The sequence below is a fragment of the Pleurodeles waltl genome, chromosome 1_2, assembly GCF_031143425.1.
Source record: "Pleurodeles waltl isolate 20211129_DDA chromosome 1_2, aPleWal1.hap1.20221129, whole genome shotgun sequence".
NCBI classification, from domain to species: domain Eukaryota; kingdom Metazoa; phylum Chordata; class Amphibia; order Caudata; family Salamandridae; genus Pleurodeles; species Pleurodeles waltl.
Genome location: NC_090437.1, coordinates 1169560200 through 1169581597, shown reverse-complemented (window position 1 = coordinate 1169581597; position 21398 = coordinate 1169560200). Strand labels below are relative to the sequence as shown.

Below are 21398 nucleotides of genomic sequence, written 5' to 3'. Positions count from 1 at the left end.
GAGCATTCTTTATGTGGATATATATAGATAGATATATATATATATATATATATATATATATATATATATTTAATGTCTCTTATCATAAATTTATTTGGAAAGACTCTTTGGTATTTTATGGTTATACATGGTATGGATTTTGCCCTCCCTTGCATTTATATAGATTTGCTCACAGAAATGTTGATGTTGGTACATCTATTTCGGAAGGTATTACCTTTCGTTATTTTTTGCTATTTTAGGGTCTGATCAGAAGACTCTGTGAAGTTTTGTCGCTTCTCAGTTATCTGAGAAGATAACCCTGTGTACTTCGTTCTCATTGGAAGTTTTTCCTTCTGGATGTGGCTCCTGTTGAGCTCGGCTTGTGTTTTTCCAGGATTTCAGATCTGGTGATCGTTGGAATAGTTCATCTGTAAGAAGTTTTGTTTCTGATGATTGATGTTTATCTGACTTAGGCAGAGAAAGAAGAAGTAACTCTAGGGGTCATGATATCTATGGAAAGGGGCCTCGAGTGCTGATTGGTACATGTGACCTACTGTAAAGCATCATGGTTTTTTATATTTTTTTGTTTTACTGTCTTTTGATTGGCTGCTGTGTTAAGACATTAAAAGAAAGAAAAAAGCATAATCCTCGCCTCCGTGTCCTCAATAGAATTGAAAATTCTTGACGCGTAAGCTATAAATGTTTTTTATTCTAATCTGCCTGTTCCTGAAAGCTGGTAAGATAGTGACTTGAGCACAGCAAACCCTTTGTTAATGACACTTGCAGGGAGAAAAACATATGCTTTATTCTGCTGCGCTTTTTCCAATTTTTCCCCCCCAAAAAACATTTTAGTTGTATTGTGGTCAATTTTACGTCCCCACCAGGAAAATCGACAAACTCTGGCTACCTTTAGAATCCCCATGATGTTGGAAAAAAGGGACACAAATTTGGCGTTGATAGCTTATGTGGAAATATTGTTAAGAGTCCTAAGCCTGAACTGCTCCAAAGAGCCAAAATAACAAGCATTTGCAATGCAACGGGTCTCGCGTTTGCTCATGTTAGAGCTGATAGCGTTGTAAACTCCTAACCCGACTTTTCACCTATCGGCAAAAGTGTATTTATGTACCTAACCGAAAAAGTGCAATTAACTGTGTAAAGCGCTCGACTTCTGCCAAGCAAAATCGCGCTAGTAAAATAGAGAAAAAGTAGTCCACGAGCCAGACAGAAAACAGCGAGCCTCGCATGTTTTCTGTACTTGGTCGATGCGCTCGAGGAGGGCTAGCCACCGGAAAAGGCATGATGTGTACATGCCTTCGACTAATGAAAGCAAGCGGATTTTAATAGGCAAGCCCACGAACCAATAAAAAACACTGACGTGATGTCGACAGGTCTCCTGAGCCCTTTTCTAATAACTAAAGCGTCTCGCTGCGATACGCACAACGCAGGCTCGACCCTAAAAAGTGCTCAACACTTCGGGGGGGTGTAGTTGGCAGCAGTTAAGGGGTTTAAGGTTAGCCTCCTAAGAGAAAATATACCGTCACTGCAAGGTAGTGGCTATGACCGAGTTAGCCGCACTCTTACCGACACCTTTCTGCGATGGCCGCTAACTCTAAAAATGACATTTTCCTTCTGCTCCCTCCTTCGTATTAGTGAAAACCGTCGGCAGTCTATACATCTGAGTTATAAAGAGCTATAATTTGAACTTTGGTTGCAAGCTACATATGAAACATTTGAGATGCATAATTTTTTGAAAGCGGACACTGGACTATTTGGGGATTTATTCAAAGACTACAACTGTGTCCACGCCCACACAATTTATAAAAATATGCAATGTATTAAGAAATGCGTATAAGAGTTGCAAATACTTTAAGAATTTGCTCCTTTTCAGAAGCAGTGGCTCTCCTATGTCCTTGGCTCCCCGGGGTAAAAGGTCCGTCTATAATGGCCGGCTTATTTGCTTCGAGTTAGTGTCTCATACGGCGTGGCTTTATGTCGTGTCTGTGGCAAGTGTAATGATTGGCTGATCTCAGGGATACGTCATTTCGTTGCACCAGAGGATGTGCTGCTTGACCGGCGTGTGTGTTATGTGACAGGTCAGACATGGCGGCTCAGTGTATGCGGACGGTGTTTCGGCAGACTTTGCTTCTGAGGAGCGCATCGTTGCGGTAAGAGTGCGGTTGTGAACGCTGTCGGATGTCTCTTCGGTCTCTATAGGAGGGGCTCATTCCCGTGAGAGAGCCGGGGGAATTGGAGGAATCGATTACTTTTTTACTCTAGAGTCAATACGGAAGGTCTTTTGGGAAGGTGATTTATATCTCCTGATCTGTTCCTGTTAATATATGGAAATAACGTATGTTTTATCAGAGAAAAGAGGGCATGGGGATCACTTTGAATCTTATGGAAAGTACATGTCTTGGAAGTGCGTGAATTCTTGCTGATGAAACTCCCTGGTAATCGCCAAGATTGCCTGCTGTATTATTCGCACAGTGTCCTATCTTGCATTAAGGCAGAATTGTTAATTTAGTTCAGTTCTTCTCAGCTCTGTTGTATGTTAGGTAAAAACCTTCTCGCAAATATAACATTGATTTTAGTCAATAAATAAACATATGCAATATTAGTATTAAATCACAAATCTTAACGGAACTGAACACTAAATCTAATACCACATACATACCATTAGACACTGTATGGGATACACCCTACTAACAACAGGTTTAACGAGCCGACATGTACCTTTTTTCTAGCTAAACATTCACGTTGCTGTTGGTGGAGTCGTAAAATCTCACGACGGAGTGAATTTCGTTTATCCCGAGATGATTCCCAAATCAGGCTCAAACTATTAACGTGGTCATCTGCACACTTACCCAGTCATAGGCCTGCTGCCCTATTCCGCCACCAAGAATCTTTGCATCCGTGGCAGTCATGTTTGCCTTATGTTTGTCTTTGAAGATGGTGCATAGCACATCTCCTGCATTGACCAATAAGAGCCCCGTACTTGCCAAACCACGACAACCTTCCTGTCTGCCGATTATAAAGTTATCAAATAATTATGTGTTAACAAGAGTGAACTGATCCCTCTCCTAGGTTTTGGCTTTCCAGCCTAATATATATTCTGGACGTTGTATACCTGAAAATAGTGTTTTGGGGAGAAAAAAAAGCCCGGGACTTGAGCAGTCTGAGAAACTTACCAAATCACCTACACCTCATTCTATATCCTGCTACAATTTAACCACAGATACACCATCATCAAACAAATAGCAGAATGTTGCCTTACGTAGCTATCATTATTGGGCACAGTGAAGAAAATAATTATGATGCACAATTACAGTGGTATGTTGAGATTCTTGATGGTCACAAGGGTTTTAGAAATATTGGAATTTGCAGGTAACACAGTTTTATTTTTTATTAAATCACAAACTACGTAGCATAAATTGTTGGGAATCAGTGTTTGTTTTTAGCCTCTTTAAAATGCACTTTCATTAAGAGCAAACTGCACAGAGGTCACTGCTTGTTAATGATCTTTGGACTCGGCAAAACCTGGCCCGTTTACAACAAACAGCCTGGAGGTGAATAGGGTTGTCCTGCGTTTGTATTAGATTTAAACAGTGGCACAAACTATAAACTTTAAAATCAATCATTACTCCCCACACAGCTACTGCTTGTATAAATATCAATTATAAGAATACTTATTTCTCCTGCCCTCACATACTTTCACTCTTACAGATGCACAGTCTAACCACTGCATATCTAATTTTACCCCAGCCTCCTTGTGTTCTTGTACATATGAGAATTTTGCAGTTATTCACATTGAGCCTTCTCGATATACATGAGCTGATTATTAATAACCTCTCTCTAAGCTCAATTTTAAGATCTACCTCTAGCTTACCAGTTCTGTTTTTCAGATATTATTTACTGGAACTCTGTTATGCCTCATAACAACACCTCAAGAAAAGTCTAAGGTTCTTTCGTTTTTCTTTCCATTTCAGAACACATTTAACATTTCCCCTAATAAAGATAATACCGTATTTTCCGGCGTATAAGACGACTTTTTAACCCCTGAAAATCTCCTCAAAAGTTGGGGGTCGTCTTATACGCCGGTATATGGCTTGCTGAAACTTCAGGGACAGCTGAGCCACAGTGCGCTGCATTTGGAAATCGATTCCAAGCGTACAATGGGTTCCGCATCCCACAAGATTCAGTTAATTGTGGACACGGAGCTGATCGGTCGCGCGTGAGTTGAGCTGTTCTTACCGTGTGCCGCAATCCTCGCTGGCAGTTGTCTGGATAGGCTCGTGTTCCTGCGCGTGCCCCAGGCTATTCCACTTTTATGTTTACATGTTTGATGACAAACAGCCTTATGTTTATAAGTGACAGTTTTCCTACTAAGTACCTGCATGTCATAAGCATTTGAATTAAAATGTCCATAAATTCATCACACCATTAAATAGTCCTGCCACACAAGAACTCTTAATTGCAATCTATCTGGGATTGGTTAATTGTGATTACTCTGTTAGCAGATAAGCGTTTGTTATAACTAGGTATTCCCTGAACATCAAAAAGTCACTCCCTCCCCCTCTTAATACATAAAACATATACACAACTATCTGCAACACATAGAAATGTGTACATGACATCTTAGCTTAGGAAACAATTAGGTCATAAGACATTGAGCGTCTTTCGTTTGTCCTCAGATTTTAAAGCAGCCATTGACAAAAGGCCACCAGTCTTGACATTTAAGGCACGCTAATTCCATGGCCTCTTGATGTCTTGTTTAAGTTCATAAGTGCTGTCACTCGGTTCAGTAACACTAAAGTCATCATCCAAAATTTCACTTACTGATTCCCCCACATACAACCTAGAAAAACAGTGTGCTAAACAATTAAAAGCACCATGGCGATATGACAACACCAATTCAAATTCTTGCAACACCACCACCCATCTAAATATCCTGCTTGAGATTGAGTCTTTCTTGGTGGTAAAAAAAAAACTCCTTCAACAGCGTATGATCTGTCTTGATGTCAAAGAAGCTACCCCACAAATATATATTTTTTTTTTAGCATTTTCACTGCCCAATACAGAGCAAGTGCTTCCTTTTCAATGACTGAATAATTAAGTTCAGCCTCTTTAAACCCATGAGAAATAAACATGATGGTGTTCTTCTTTCCCATGATACCTGCACTAGGACTTCACCTAGGTCTTTCGGGCTAGCATCCATCATCAAAAATCTCATAGGCCTGGTTCAAATCTATCAAAATTAGAAGCATTACACAAACTCAGCTTAATATAATTAAACTCCTCACACTTTTCTGACCACAGATATTCCACACCCTTCTTCAACAGATTCCTCATTCAAATACGTTTCACAGCAAAACCTGGAACAAACTTACTATAGTATTCTGCAGTTCCCCATAACTTCAAAATCTCATCCTTGTTAGTAAGGCTAGGCATTTTCCTAATGGCATTCACTAGACCTTCCTTGGGCCTTAGCCCTCTGGCGTAATCATGTGACCCAGGTATTCAGTTGTTTCCGCAACATTAAACTTGAATTTCTCCTACTCAGTCCACTTACACTCAACCCCTTCAAGACATACTGTACCCTAACATGCTCTTCCTGACTCCTTCCACAGACCAAAATGCCATTTTGATATATCTTGTCACCATTAGCCCCTCTCAAAGGATGCGCCATGGCCCTTTGAAAAACAGACAAAGCTGAAATAATTCCAAAAAACATACATAAAAAATGTCTAGGTCCCATATGGTGGAATAAAAGATGTCAGTTCTGATGATAGGCTGATGTCAATCAAGGGACTAAAAATGTCTTGCACTGTTCAGACTACAAAACAACTCTGTTATGTTGGTTAAAGGTTATCTATAAATCACACCAGCCTTGATTAGTTTCCTTCAGTCAACACACAACCTTGCTTCATCATTAGCATTATGAGCCATTACCACAGGTGCCAGCCGTTTAGTTGCTTCCAACTCCTGGATGATCCTGTTCCCTTTAAGTTTCTCTGATTCCTTTCTCATTGCCTTCTTTACCATGATGGGTACATTCTTCACCTTTCCTACTTTTGATAGAGAACCTGGTTTAAACTTTATGACATGGACATATACACCATACCTGAAAATGTCAGGGAATTGCTTCACATAGTTGTTTTATCCTGCAAGATTTACACTACCTCCACAGCCTTAACATAGTCTTTCAATTTCACAGAAGAACTTTCATTGGGGTCAGGCTATACTGCTAAATCTCTCTGGTGGAACCAACTGATTAGACAATCTTCTTTGAAGGAAACACACATTTTACTCGGGATTAATCTATTGGCAAATTCAGTGGTAACCCAAAAATATCACATCAGTTTAATTGATTCCCCACCATACCCTTTGGGTCACATGTTTGGTTTATTTAGCTTTACAATTTGCATTAATGTCTCTTAAAAAAACATCTTTGATATTAAAGTTAATTTCACACCAGCTTCCAGCAACATTTTAACAGCAATTCCATTAATCTGAACTTCCTCATATGGGTCTTCATTCATCTTGAATTTGATTATGCCAAACTCGATCATATTGTAAACCCCCTCCCTCACCTTCTTCATATCCTTGGCAGACCTGCAGCAGCTAGTATAACGACCCTTTCTTCCACATATTTTAAAAACTGCTTTCCACCTAGGGCACTCTTAAAATCAGCCATGTGCCCGACATTGCCACATGTGAAGCACATTTACTGAAATTTGCCCACCTCTTTTGATTTTTATGATGTAGGCTCTAGTTGAGATCCTGCCTTCACCATATGCACACATTCATTATAACTTTTATCATTACAAGCTGAGTTCTTATAGATGACATCTATACATACTTACAAATCTTCATAGGATTTAGTCTTCATAAGTATTTCTTTCAGTGAAGGATTGTGTATCCTAGCCTTTTCTAATGCACAACCCAGAATGAATTGATCATGTAATCTTTCTTCAGTTGCTGTATCAAAATTACAGGTAGATGTCAATTTCCTTAATACAGTTTTATATATATATATATATATTCATCGACTGACTCACCCAATCACTGCATCATTTTGCCAAAATGGTAGCACTGTAAAATGGTACTCAACATGAGAAGATAATGTAATTCTATTTTTTTTAAAAACATATCTCATATTCATTTTAGCTGTCAGCGTCCCCAGAAGAAAGACGTATAAGGTGTTCAAACGCATCTTGTCCTTCAGGACCTAAACAATGCATTAGAAGTGACGTCTTTAGCATCACGCTTAAAGATGTTACACATACCTAGGCATAGTGGTTGAAGACATTCTTCCACTTCTGCGTGGTATGCAAGGGTCATCAGGTGAGGAGAGGAAAAAATGGAGGTGCAGTTAAATTTTACATGCTGATCAATCAAAATAAGCAATAAATTAATATATGAAAGTGAACAAAAATACTTCACCCCGTTATCTGAAGTGGGACCCAAGACCCAATCAGTAATATCCGAAATGATTCTCGAGTTTATGATGTGCCTATAAAAGAAGAAAAAATTATGCTGCAAGTGTCCAAAAACTGTGGCCCAACAAACTACTCGAAGATCCTCCAATGTCTCCCAGATAAGTATTGTCTAATGTTTTTCCCGAACAAACCAAGTGCTGAAGATAAACTCCCCCCCCCCGCAAAAAAAAACCTTAAAGATCGGAATCAACCCTTTGCCTAGAGCATAAAGGCTTCCAGTCTTCTATAACAATGAGAGAGCAAACTATACAATGATTTAATGCTTTGCTCCAGCATGAATGGTCCCAATCCAAGATGGCTGCTCAGAAAGTCGCCACACACTATGTACTGTGTATTGACACATGTACCAAAGGGACCCAAACCAAAATGGCCTCCCATAACATCACCACGTGCCACATGCATGGACTCAAAGGACTCATCCTCGTCACATCACCCTTCAGAACTCAAAGCATTGGATCAAGAGTAGACAAGGGTGCAACCCACAGTGGCAAGAGCCACTCAAGGTGAGAAAAAAAAAATACATAAAAAAAAAAAAATAGCACACAGTTTTTCAATATCTATGGTTATGCGCACTTCTTAGAAAGTTATCCATCTGTGTACAGAGGTTATGCCCCTAAATTTACAGGTCGGGATAATTCCAAAATGTCTTCCAGAATCCTTATGAAAAATTCAGCTACCACAATGCTGAGGTGGTCTTGAGGTGTTTTTTAATTCTCGTCTACAGTGTGAAAAGGATAAACTCACCCAAGAATATAGAAAATCCAAGGCTTACTCGCTAAGTTGAGATACAAAGATCCCATCCATAAGGAGCATACAGTTCAGCAGCGAGTCTATCCAACTCCTAATCTCCAGTTCAGTCTCAAACATTCTAAAACCCCTGGAAACAACACATCACTATATTGTAGAACATAAGCAACCAAGAACATAAGGACACCACAACCTCCCGACACCCAAGGCCTTTGTCTCAGCTCTACGTGCAAGTTCATGCCTCATCAATGTGGCTGTTCAGCTATTGTGTGATAGTTGGAAACTTGCACACGTGGACTTCTAGAGGCTTTAGTTAGGGAACACGAAACTTTCTATGTATTACAAATTTGACTTTACCAGTGGATTGGACATGTAATAAATATTTTAAAAAGTCTATTAATTAACATTGTAGCTGTTTCCTTGGAGGAGATAGCATTAGTAAATGTATTTTTGTATTGCAGTGCTTTCCTATAGAATGGCTAACCCTGCTACAGTGAAAATAGCTTCTGGGGTAGTTTCACTCTGAGTACATGTTCAGCATTAAACTTTTACATGTCCTGTTTTAAATATCACACACCTTCTTTATTGGCAATAAGGCCTTCTTAGGGGTAACTTACTAATATTTAAAAAGAAGGTGTAGGCCTGTCATGAGGTTATTTTGCCATGTCTAATTTGCAGTTTTAAAACTGCACAGCCAGGCAACAATAGTAGGTCTGCAGTTGTGCTTGCACTGTCATTTAATGGGTGGCACAATGGGCTCTACAGTCCACTAGTGTCATTTAATTTACAGAACCTGGGTGCTCTTAGTGCCATTTACTAGGGACTTACAAGTAAGTTAAATATGAGGAGTAGGCCAGTTTTGACTTGGCCTGGTTAGCAGAATCTCAGTGCACAGAGTCAAAAAACCCAGCCGCATCAGTTAAGAAAATGGTTGTGAGTATGAAAAAAGAGGATTTTTTTCTACACTACCTACATGCAGTTTGTTGTGGAAACAGACATGAGCCTGGAAAGCTGTACATGTCTGGGAAGTAGACCAAATTCTGCAAGGGATTATTTGTGCGGATAGCTCATGGTTTTCTCAAACTAATTTTTTAAATCAAAAACTAACGAAAAGATGTAGGAACAAATAGAATTGGGTGGTGATGTTTTCATCTGCAAATCGGCCATCACAACAATAAATCACAGAAGTAATATACTAGTGGTTCACAATCTGTGAACCGGGGACCCCTAGGGGGGTCTGCGAAGACTCTTCAAGGGGTACTACGTGACTGCTTAGAAAGTTAAATAATATTAACAGATTAGGTCCCCAGCTTTCAGTAATGACTTAGTGGAGGTCCCCGGATTCCAATAATGATTCAGTGGGGGTGCCTGGGTTCCAGTAATGATAAAGTGGGGGTCCACAGAAGTCAAAAGGTTGGGAACCACTGTTTAAATATACCATTACGTCTGTCACCGTCTTTGGTCACAGGAATATATATATTGGTTGTTGGTCGTCCAAAACATGCAATAGCCGTCAATTGAGCTGCACCTTATAAGAAGGTTTCATTATGTACCGACCATGTATAGATTCAGATGGTTTAAATCTAATGAATAGAAAATTAGTAGGAGGGAAACCCATTTCATTTTTTAAAGTGTGCCCACAATAAAGAGTTAGGAATAGTGGTTATTTTCAGATGAAGTGCGGCGGCCATCTTGGAACTTGTAGAGGTTCGCTGGGACTGTAAGAAAACAGTGAGGGTTGGAAAAATAGCCCACCCCAAGACCCTGAAAGGTAGGTGTAAATGCACCTACTCCCCCCAGAGAGCACAGAAGTCATGATAGGGGGATTTTGCAGGAAGAACAAACACCAGCAATGCAACAACAGTGGATTTCCGGACCTGAGTACCTGTAAGACAAGGGGACCAAGTCCAAGAGTCGCGACAGTGTCGAGAGTGGGCAGGAGCCCAAGAAATGCCAGCTGAGGGTGCAAGGAAGCTGCCACCTGTTGGAAGAAGCTTGGTGTTCTGCAACAACGAAGAGGACTAGGAACTGCCCCTTTGGAGGATGGATGTCCCACGTCGTGAAGAAGCTTGCTGAGGTGTTCCCACACAGAAAGACCGCAAACAAGCCTTGCTAGCTGCAAGGGTCACGGTTAGGGTTTTTGGATGCTGCTGTGGCCCAGGAGGGACCAGGATGTCGCCACTTGGATGAGGAGACAGAGGGGGTGCCCCGCAAGTCAGGGAGCCCTCACAGAAGCAGGCAGCACCCGCAGAAGTACCTGAACACGCACTTAAAAGAACAGTGAACCGGAGTCCACCCAAAGTCACAAAAGGGAGTCCCACAACGCCGGAGGACAACTCAGAAGGTTGTGCACTGCAGGTTAGAGTGTCTGGGACCCAGGCTTGGCTGTGCACGAAGGAAATCCTGGAAGAGTGCACAGGAGCCGGAGCAGCTGCAAATCATGCGGTACCCAGCAATGCAGTCTAGCGTGGGAGGCAAGGACTTACCTCCACCAAACTTGGACTGAAGAGTCACTGGACACTGGGAGTCACTTGGACAGAGTTGCTGAGTTCCAGGGACCACGCTCGTCGTGCTGAGAGGGGACCCAGAGGACCGGTGATGCAGTCTTTTGTTGCCTGCGGTTGCAGGGGGAAGATTCCGTCGACCCACGGGAGATTTCTTCAGAGCTCCTGGTGCAGAGAGGAGGCAGGCTACCCCCAGAGTATGCACCACCTGGAAACAGTTGAGAAAGCCAGCAGGATGAAGATACAAGGTTGCTAGTAGTCGTCTTGCTACTTTGTTGCGGTTTTGCAGATGTCCTGAGCAGTCAGCGAACGATCCTTTGGCAGAAGGTGAAGAGGGAGATGCAGAGGAACTCTGGTGAGCTCTTGCATTCGTTATCTGGTGAGATCCCCAAAGCAGAGACCCTAAATAGCCAGAAAAGGAGGTTTTGCTACCTAGGAAGCAGGTTTGGCTACCAAGAGAGGTAAAAGCCTATCAGAAGGAGCCTCTGACGTAACCTGCTGGCACTGGCCACTCAGAGCAGTCCAGTGTGCCACAAACACCTCTGTTTCCAAGATGGCAGAGGTCTGGGACACACTGGATGAGCTCTGGGCACCTCCCCTGGGAGGTGCAGGTCAGGGGAGTGGTCACTCCCCTTTCCTTTGACCAGTTTCGCGCCAGAGCAGGGCTGGGGGATCCCTGAACCAGTGTAGACTGGCTTATGTAGAGATGGGCACCATCTGTGCCCATCAAAGAATTTCCAGAGGCTAAGGGAAGCTACTCCTCCCCAGCCTTCACACCTATTTCCAAAGGGAGAGGGTGTTACACCCTCTCTCAGAGGAAGTTCTGCCTTCCTGGGCCAGGGCTGCCTGGACCCCAGGAGGGCAGAAACCTGTCTGAGGGGTTGGCAGCAGCTGCAGTGGAGACCCCGGAAAGGCAGTTTGGCAGTACCCGGGTTCTGTGCTAGAGACCCGGGGGATCATGGAATTGTCCCCCCCAATGCCAGAATGGCATTGGGGTGACAATTCCATGATCTTAGACATGTTACATAGCCATGTTCGGAGTTACCATTGTGACGCTGTACATAGGTAGTGACCTATGTACAGTGCACGCGTGTAATTGTGTCCCCGCACTCACAAAGTCCGGGGAATTTGCCCTGAACGATGTGGGGGCATATTGGCTAGTGCCAGGGTGCCCACACACTAAGTAACTTTGCACCCAACCGTCACCAGGTGAAGGTTAGACATATAGGTGACTTATAAGTTACTTAATTGCAGTGGTAAATGGCTGTGAAATAACGTGGACGTTATTTCACTCAGGCTGCACTGGCAGGCCTGTGTAAGAATTGTCAGAGCTCCCTATGGGTGGCAAAATAAATCCTGCAGCCCATAGGGATCTCCTGGAACCCCAATACCCTGGGTACCTCAGTACCATATACTAGGGAATTATATGGGTGTACCAGTATGCCAATGTAAATTGGTAAATTTAGTCACTAGCCTGTTAGTGACAAATTTGGAAAGCAGAGAGAGCATAACCAGTGAGGTTCTGGTTAGCAGAGCCTCAGGGAGACAGTTAGGCATCACACAGGGAACACATACAGGGCACATACTTATGAGCACTGGGGCCCTGCCTGGCAGGGTCCCAGTGACACATAGACTAAAACAACATATATACAGTGAAATATGGGGGTAACATGCCAGGCAAGATGGTACTTTCCTACAGTAAGTGCACTCAATTAATTTCATCTTCCCGTATACCATATGTTTGGGGGCCCAATGTTTGTGGTAGTGAACCCCTGGATTGGGTCATTATTCAGATGACTGATGGGTTTCTTTCTGTAGGTTGGTTCTAAGTGATGAGGAAGGAGTGAAGAGCCCTTTTGGACTAGTTGGTCGCAGCTCCCCATGAATTGAAGCTTTGGCTGCTTTGTACGTTGTTGTAGGGGGTGGGTGGGTGTGTGTGTGTGTGTGTGTATGTATGTATGTATATATATATTTTTTTATACATCACTGTTTGCACGTGGTGTTGGTTTTGTTCTGGGCCTCTTGGTATCTCACTCTTCACATTTGTTTCACGATTTGGGCTGAAAGTGTGAAAAATATTTGAATATTACGTATACCATTTTATTGAGATGGTGTTATTTATACACCTTTTATTTATTTACATCAGTTAATTATGATGGAGACCCCATGAGCCATACAATTGTGAACGCCCTGAAGAAGGTGGAGTCAATTCAATTTATTAAATTGTCTGTGTATGTCCACCGAAACGCGCGTCGGCGATCCTTCAATATGCCTCAGTGGAGTATAGAACTCTGAATCAGAAAGGATATGTAATGACTTTTTGAAATTCCTCTCCTTTTTCACTCCAACTGGATATTTGACAAAAGGAATGAAAATTTGGGAACAATAAAATTTAGGAACATGTTGCTTCACACTTGAGAAAGAGAACGCCTTGTTCTCTCATACATGAGTTATTAATCATTAGCAGCAATATGGTCATTATTTTTCATATAATTTTTTGTATGCTTTAATAATATTTGTAAATAATTGCTACTCAATTTCTATGTTAGTATTTGTAAGCACTGAGCTTTTTTGTTAAATGTTGTATTGTAGGTGAGTAACTTACCTGTTTTTTGAATTTGTGTGTTTTGTCTTGTGACCTTCGTGATTTTGTCCATGTTCATTTGTGTAGTATATTTTGTTTTCTTTGTATGATGTGTTCTCCTTCTGGATTGTATGTGATGTTGATGTTTAGAGGAGGTTATTGTACATAATATGGATTTTTATTTTTGATAAGAAAGATAACACTATTGGATTGATTATAAAATAAATATGAGCTATGCTTTGAGATTATTATAATTGATGTTCTTTCTCGTTTTTTGTGCATGATATCACATAAGAGAGAGATGTTGCTATACCTTTGGTAGTTTACCCTTGATCTCTTTCTTCATTGATCTAGGGGCCCTGTTTTCTACTGGGTTTGCATATGTAAGTCACCCCTCTAGCAGGCCTTACAGCCCTAAGGCAGGGTGCGCTATACCACAGGTGAGGTCATAGCTACATGAGCACTATGCCCCACAGTGTCTTAGCCAATTCTTAGACATTGTAAGTGCAGGGTAGCCATAAAGAGTATATGGTCTGGGAGTTTGTCAAACACTGACTCCACAGTTCCATAATGGCTACACTGAATACTGGGAAGTTTGGTATCAAAATACTCAGCATAATAAATCCCACACTGGCATCAGTGTGGATTTATTTCGAAATGCACACATAGGGCATCTTAGAGATTCCCCCTGCATGCCAGCCCAACTGTTAGTGCTAGGCTGACTGGTCTCTGCCAGCCTGCAACTTCCAGGCCAGTTTCTGGCCACATGGGATGAGTGCCTTTGTGCCCTCTGTGACCCGGAACAAAGCCTCAAGCCTGGTGTTACAACGCCCCAGGGCACTCCAGCCAGTGGAGATGCCTGCCCCCCGGACACAGCCCCCACGTTTGGCGGCAAGTCCGGGGAAATAATGAGCGGGAAAAAAAGGTCACCCCCTCAGCCAGGTCCACCCCTATGGTGACCAGAGCTGATGTGACCCCCTCCTTAGAAAATGCTCCATCTTGTTTTGGAGGATTTCGCCCAATAGGAATAGGGATGCCCCCCCCTCCCCAAAGGGAGGAGGCACAAGGAGGGTATAGCCACCCTCAGGGACAGTAGCCATTGGCTACTGCCTTCCGACCCTAAGCACATCCCTAAACTTAGTATTGCTTTTTATTAGAAACCCGGCGCCTTGTTTGCCCTTTGCACCCAGGCGCCCCTGTGCCGCTGAGGGTGTACTTTGTGTGCCTACTTGGGACCACCCCAGTGGATGCAGCTACTTACCTGCTAGCAGACTGGAACCGGAGCACCTCTTGTTTCCATAAGCACCTAGGTTATTTGGGCCCCTCTTTGACCCCTGCACCTGACCGGCCCTATGTTGCTGGTGCTGGGCGTTTGGGGTTGACTAGAACCCCCAACGGTAGGGTGCCTATGCCCCGGGGACTGAACTTGTAAGTGCTGTACTTACCTCAAAAACTAACCTGTACTTACCTCCCCCAGGAACTGTTGAATTTTGCAGTGTCCACTTTTAAAATAGCTTATTGCAATTTTACGCCAAACTGTGTACATTACTGTTTTTTTTTCAAAGCCCTATCTATACCTGTGCCAAGTACCTTACATTTAATGTACTTGCCTGCAATTTGGATCTTGTGGTTCTGAAATAAATTATGAAAAGAGTATTTTTCTATATAAAAACCTATTGGCCTGGAGTTGTCATTGAGTGTGTGTTCTAATGTATTGCCTGTGTGCAACAAATGCTTAACACTACCCTCTGATAAGCCTAACTGCTCGACCACAGTACCACAAATAGAGCATTAGTATTAACTATTATTGCCTCTGTCAAGCCTCTTGGGGAACCCCTGGACTCTGTGCACACTATATCTCATTTTGATATACTATATACAGAGCCAGCTTCCTACAAAAAGTCCACGAAGCAGGTGTACAAGGCCATTTTCTTGTTTGTATATTTTTCCGCTAATATGGCTAGTGGTGTCAGATTGTTCGAGGTGCTAGATGAGGGTCAGAAGCCAGTTTGATTCCGGGGTATTAGATTAAGCTTGTTTGCCCATTTTTTTACTTCTTCTTGCAAGAGGCCTGCAAAATGTCAATGTCTAGCAGCGCAATCAGTTGATAGCTGTCTTGGTTTCCATAGGAGTCATTCTTGTAGATTGATTGAAAAATTGCCCCTTTCCAGGAATCCGTAGTTTTGTTTTCCATGACGTAGGTGTTAAACATATTGCAGAGCTTGCCAGACCAAAAGACAGGGTCGTGTTTTAGAACACCTAGGGGAGGCTGCTTGGAGCGGGAGCCCCACTCTGTCTGCAGCGTTGAATTTGTCCCCCAGCCGTTTAAAACAACAATGGGTCCTTTCTATTCCCGTCTTCGAATACTTCGGACTTCGACAACATTAACTGCACAATTTCTATGCTGCTGAAACAAACTTCGGTGCACTCACTTACATCGCACTTTCCTAGTGCTAAGAAAGCTACATATTCGAGGTCTTTACTGCTTATTTGTTCCAAGCCTTGGATTGCATTGCAGAGGCTTCTTCGGTTAAGGATATCCCATGGGCCCTGGAATTTATATGTCGGGAGAACAATTAGGTTGTAAGCACCCCCATCTTTTAAGGGCAGCGAATGCATATGTGCAGTCTTGTGACCTTTTGTGGTACAAAGGGCTGATGTGATTTTGGCATCTGTGATTGCCTTTTTCTCTGCCACAAAGGTCGCCTGGTTAGTAGTGTACACACTAAACTGACTAACTGGAGGTTTGCTTAGGGCCACATTGGTCTTGGGACCCAAAATAGGGACCCCACGTGGGTGAGGTCACCAAATTGCACACTTGTACCCTCCCAAGGAGGGGTGCCTTAATAGATGTCTCGTATTGATCCAGTTGGACTCCACCTCTCTTGTTATTTTGGGTAGTGCCTCTGAAGTAAGGACAATTCCTTGATCTGTTCCTGTTCGATACTGGGGCCCCTGCAGTTGGTGTCTGAGTGGTAGTTTCAGAGAGAACTGACTGCAGGTGGATTTCAACCGTTTATGAATTTTGTTGTGATCCTTCGGGTTCTCCGATTGCGGTTAACAAACCAGGGACCCCCGGGTTCCTGCATCCAGCTGAGTCTGTTCCTCTCTCTTCCTGCTGCATGTGAAGATTGATTCCACGTTGTGAGGTTGGTAGTTGTGCTGTTGTGGACTGAGTCTTAGTATCTCTCAGTTGGGCAGGAGGCATACACTCTGCCTTGTCCACCTTTTTTCCTACCCTTTACCTTAGATTTCCCTCTCGGTGGGCTGTCATTGCTGTATCTGGGGAGGTGTGGGTCTTTGTTTTCCTGACCCACAACTGTTTTATTATGCATTTTCGTTAAGCGCTTTTTGTTTTTCCTGGACAGAACAGGTATGAAGGGTATTTCTACTGTTTTGAGCTCTTTATTGACCTTACTGCTGTTTCTCATGAAGCCGGTGATGGGCTAGCTTCTTCCTGTGCTGCCTCGTTAGACACTCCTTCTGCAAGATGCTTGTTGTCTCTGCGTCTTGTAGACATGGTGGACACAGCCTGCTGTCTCTCCACTGTTGCAACTCATATTTTAGATCTGCCACTATTGTGGACATAATTGACGGCAATTTGTCCAGAATCGGGCTACAGTGACCGTGGTAAGTATGTTTAGCCAGCTCCCTGTCGGCCTCCACTTGAGCTTATGCTCTTTTAATGAATGCATTTAACCTGTCCAACTTGTCTGTTGCTATGGTGGTGGTCTCAAGCTTTGCAGGATTTGAATTTGAATGTCCCATTTGTCTGCATTGAAAATCATTGCGTTAGTTATGGCTGTTAGAGATTTGTTTAAGGCATCCCATCCTGTCAAAAGCTGGGCGTCCTTTCTGTCCGTAAGACTGTAGTTCTGTGATGAATCAAATGCCTGCAACCTGTTGGTAGAGGACTGATTTACCCTTGTTTCTGCACGTGCTGGATGAGCGCCCCCCTACCACCTGAGCGCTAATCCTCTTCTTTGTTAAAGATCTCTTCTAATTCTTCCTGTGTGAGAGGCCTCCCATCGGAGGCTGGTCCGATTCTTCTTTGAGATTGGTGATTCTAAGATCAACTTTACCAAGCTTCCTTCAAGGCTGCCTTCTGTGCGATTGTCCTTAGAAATGAAGTCTTCTGATGTCATGCCTTTGCCCTTTATCACCATAATTGGAGATAGGGGGTCTTCCTACATAGATTTTTGTGCTGCTTTACTTGGCGGCGCATCCTCAGAAGAAGTGCCCAGGGTAATTGCACTGTCACTAAAAGATCTCCTGTTGGGCTGTGATCTTGGAACTGTCCCTTCAGGAAGGATTCTACGGCTGACATTTTTTCCCAGTGGTTTGAAGTACTTCTTAATGTTTTTCCACTTGTGAACACCTTTTGACCTCTCCCTTGTGTCAGTTTGTGAGCTCCTTTGACTCCTTTATCTCCAGTGACTCTATGTCCCCTGAGGCACGGCTTATGTCGTTGGGAGCCTGGAGGAAGGCCTCACCCTTCCCCTTTTGCCCCCATTCCCCCCCACCCCCCCCCCCCCCTGGTTTGCTGGGTGCGCCTTCTTTCTTCTCAGTAGGTTCTGCACCCTGTCATGGGACATCAGAAGGGGGGAGCTGCGGGTTCTTAGACTCTCCTGCTATCCCCGCACACCCCGCATACTACTTCACACAGCTTTGTACAACTTCGCCCCCTCTGGGGTGGTGCCAATTGCCTGCAAGGGGGGAGGGTGCTTGTGGATCTTTAAACCAACCTGCCCTCCCCTTGGTGTGCAAGCTGGTTCGTGCCATGGTCTGCCCCTCTGCTCCACTTCCTTTGGTTTGTTGGCGTTGCTTTTCAGGCTGAATGCCTGGCGACTGGTCAATTGCTGGCTGCTGTTAATGCAAAGAGGAACCGATGGCGAGCGGGTCTCACCGGAAGCCCCCACAAGCTGCACCCAGTCGTGGCCCAGAAAATTCTGTGGGGAACCAGGGCGCACTCTCAGTGCCAGCCATGTACGGCTGCCACGCTCGCTTTTCGATAATTTGCCTTGTAACTGCTAACGGGACATCTATTAATATTTTTCTCCCCACTTCTTAGTCACACTAGCTTGTATTGTGCACTAAACAATTGTGAAAACATATATAAAGTATGCATGTTCGGTTCCATACTATTGAGTACTAAACAGTAGCAATATGCAGCTACTGCTTTCTTGTATGTTTCATGAAAGATACTGCATTGTGTGCTATATTAGGTTGTATGAGATCCAGTGAGCTTATCTGCTTCAGCGTTATGAAGGTGAACAAATTGTAAAGTCAGTCAGTGAGGCAATAAACCAGCTTCTGGCTCATCATTGTTTCTGTGTTCTGTTTCATTTGATTTGTAGATCATGTCCACGGTTACTTTGTACAGCAACTAAACAAAAAAACAATGGCCAAAGCTCTGAAGAAGACCAAAGTCAAAATGAACAAAAAGCTGACCTTCCTCCTGCAGCAGACAAGGAGCTTGTTGAGGAAAAGGCCAAGTTGGAAGATAAACTGAACGAGCTTACTGTAAGATTCTGGCATTTTGTCTCTTGTATATGCTTTTGGTGAATGGTGTGAATGTGATTGTGTGACAATCAATCAATTTAATTGCTTGGATGCATAGCATGACTCCCAGATGTGCCAACACGTGGTTTGCAAGTTGTGTTTCCTTCATACTTATATTTCCGAAAGAAAATGCACAAATGTGTTACTTCAAAATTCACATACTACGTATGCGCCTGCTATTTTGTACTCCAATATAGATTACATTTAACAGTTTGGACATTGTATGTAAACATAACTGAGATGGTGTTTACTGTAACTCTGACATCCTCATTAAACTCCTTGTTTCCTGATTTTTATCGACCACCTTTTTCGTTCCAAAATGTTTCTGCAACTTCATTCTTTCCAGAATACACATTGAACCTGAGCAAGGTTGTAGCAAAAACTATTATATGATGAGAACTTTTTAAACAGTGGATATTAGGTCATTTTTTATTTTATTTAATTCTATGTTATTCAGGTGCTTCATGTCCAACGACATGAAAATTATGTAATTCAAGAGTTACAACTCATGAGCTTTGTGAACAGCAACTGATAGAATATGTTGCCTTTGTGGCTGTAGAGCATAACCAGGAAGGTAGGTAAAGTACATCCTAAGTTCTCAAAGTTCAGTGGTTTACAGTCTTCATTTTCAAGGAAACGCCTATGTGCATGCACGAAAAAAACTGCTTAGAAGAGAACACAAACATCCAAAATCTTGACGTTCGTGCTAACTACAGGTAGCTTTAATCATCTACAACACAGTTATAATAGATACTTTCTGAATTTGAGAGGCTGCATATGGTGTGTCTCTGTGGCGAGAACAATAGTAACATCTGTTAATGTCACCCTCCACATTAGAGATAATGGGTCAAAACTTGTTGCAAGTCCTTGGACACCACTGTGTTGAAAATCACCCAATCTTGAAATCTACTTATATCCGTTTAGCTCTAATGTGTTGGACCAAGGATGAGACATCCCATTGATGTAAACATCATTTGATTGTTTATCCTTCTGAATATAAACTGGTTAAATAAACACACATAATTGATAATAATGTGGCCTTGTTTAGAGATTGGCGGACAGGGTACTCCACTAAAACATGGGGGATATCCCAAGAGTCGTATTTAGAGTGTTATTGACATAATGCACTTGTACTGCGGCGGACAGGACATCTGCCACTGTTTGGTGGTGTACCCAGTATGCTAAACTCTAAATCAGGCCCTTTTGTCTTTTGGAAACTGCTGTCTTTAAAATGGTAACTTATTAGTACTGGTGTAACTTTTTAATTTAAGCAGTATTTCTTTATTTTTCTAGAAGCCATATCAAGTAGAGGACATTGCTTGCACAATATTAATCCATGGGGCGGCATCCAAATATGAAAAGTGAAGCTTTTGTGAAGAGCTATTTAATTGCAATGCTAACAATTTGTCAGCTTCTGTGTTACTTCAGATTCTGCAGGAGATGGTTTCCTGACAGTCGTGAGTGTAATAAGTCTATAGCTCTCAAAATGTCTTAGTGCAAGTCATCAACAGATCGCCATTATTAGCATATGGTTGATTGGAAGAGAAGCATGGAAGGATCAAGCCCTAAATAGATTTAGATGTTTTATTACTGACCACATTCTTAAAGGCTATAACTAATCAGTTGACTGTCAGAGTGCCGCCATTAGTGCCTCACGTAGATGTGTTGAAGGATCGGAACGCTGAGTAAGCAAAGAGTGGGAGAATCTAAGGAAGCCAATTTTTATTGATAGCCAAGATGGATAACCTGGCATATTTTTAAGATGTTCTGACTTAAACATTTTGGCATTCTGCAGGGCAGGAAAAATATTCTTAGGGGTTTCTCCCACACCAGGACCTATTGGTTCTTTAAAGATGCTATCCGCTGAATGATGTCACAGTATGCTTCAAAATCCAAGGTGACTTCAAAGAAAGGATCATTGTGGAATGCTTATTGTTGGTGATCATTGGAGATGTCAGATTTCGTAAAGAAATAATTATTTTTTGCTTTACGCTGGATGGTTCCATTAAAATGAATTCATACATGACTGACAAGGAGTTAGTTGCATGGATAAAACTCTCATGATTCTGAGGCTAATGTATAATCCAGCAAGGCTGAATGGAAAAACAAAAGCGAGCAGTGCATCAGCGGTCAAGACTTCAGACGCTTGGAAATAAGAGTGAGTGGAAACAACAAAACCCTCAAATAGAGGACAGAAACAAATACATGGATTGCTTAATTAACTTTCTGAGTTGGGAGGTGAATATTAAGGCTTGTGAGAGTAAAAGGGTGGTTTAAAGCCATGGATAGATTTATAGTAACAAAAGACATGAGCAGCAGTGAGAAAACATTTAAAAAGAACTTAGATGCTAGAGCTCCTGATCACATAAAAGGAATGGAGAGAAAGTGTAGGGAGATTACGAAAAGCAAAGTGCAATGATCTAGAATGGACAGAACAAAAGTTAATGACATTTTAGTGAGAGCAAAAACCAGAGGGAATATATTGAACCAAAGTTGATGCTGGAAACAGTGGTGATACAAGTT

The 21398-nt window shown here is 42.5% G+C and overlaps 1 protein-coding gene across 1 annotated transcript in view; it reads left to right on the top strand.

The window, feature by feature from the left end:
- Positions 1-2004: 2004 nt before the first annotated feature.
- Positions 2005-21398, top strand: part of GRPEL1 (GrpE like 1, mitochondrial) — a 68438-nt gene continuing 49044 nt past the window's right edge. Inside the window, exons 1-2 of the mRNA XM_069203236.1 lie at positions 2005-2144; positions 18671-18836. Coding sequence (XP_069059337.1) covers positions 2080-2144; positions 18671-18836 — 231 coding nt within the window. The 5' untranslated portion in view covers positions 2005-2079. The remainder of the gene's footprint in view (positions 2145-18670; positions 18837-21398) is intronic.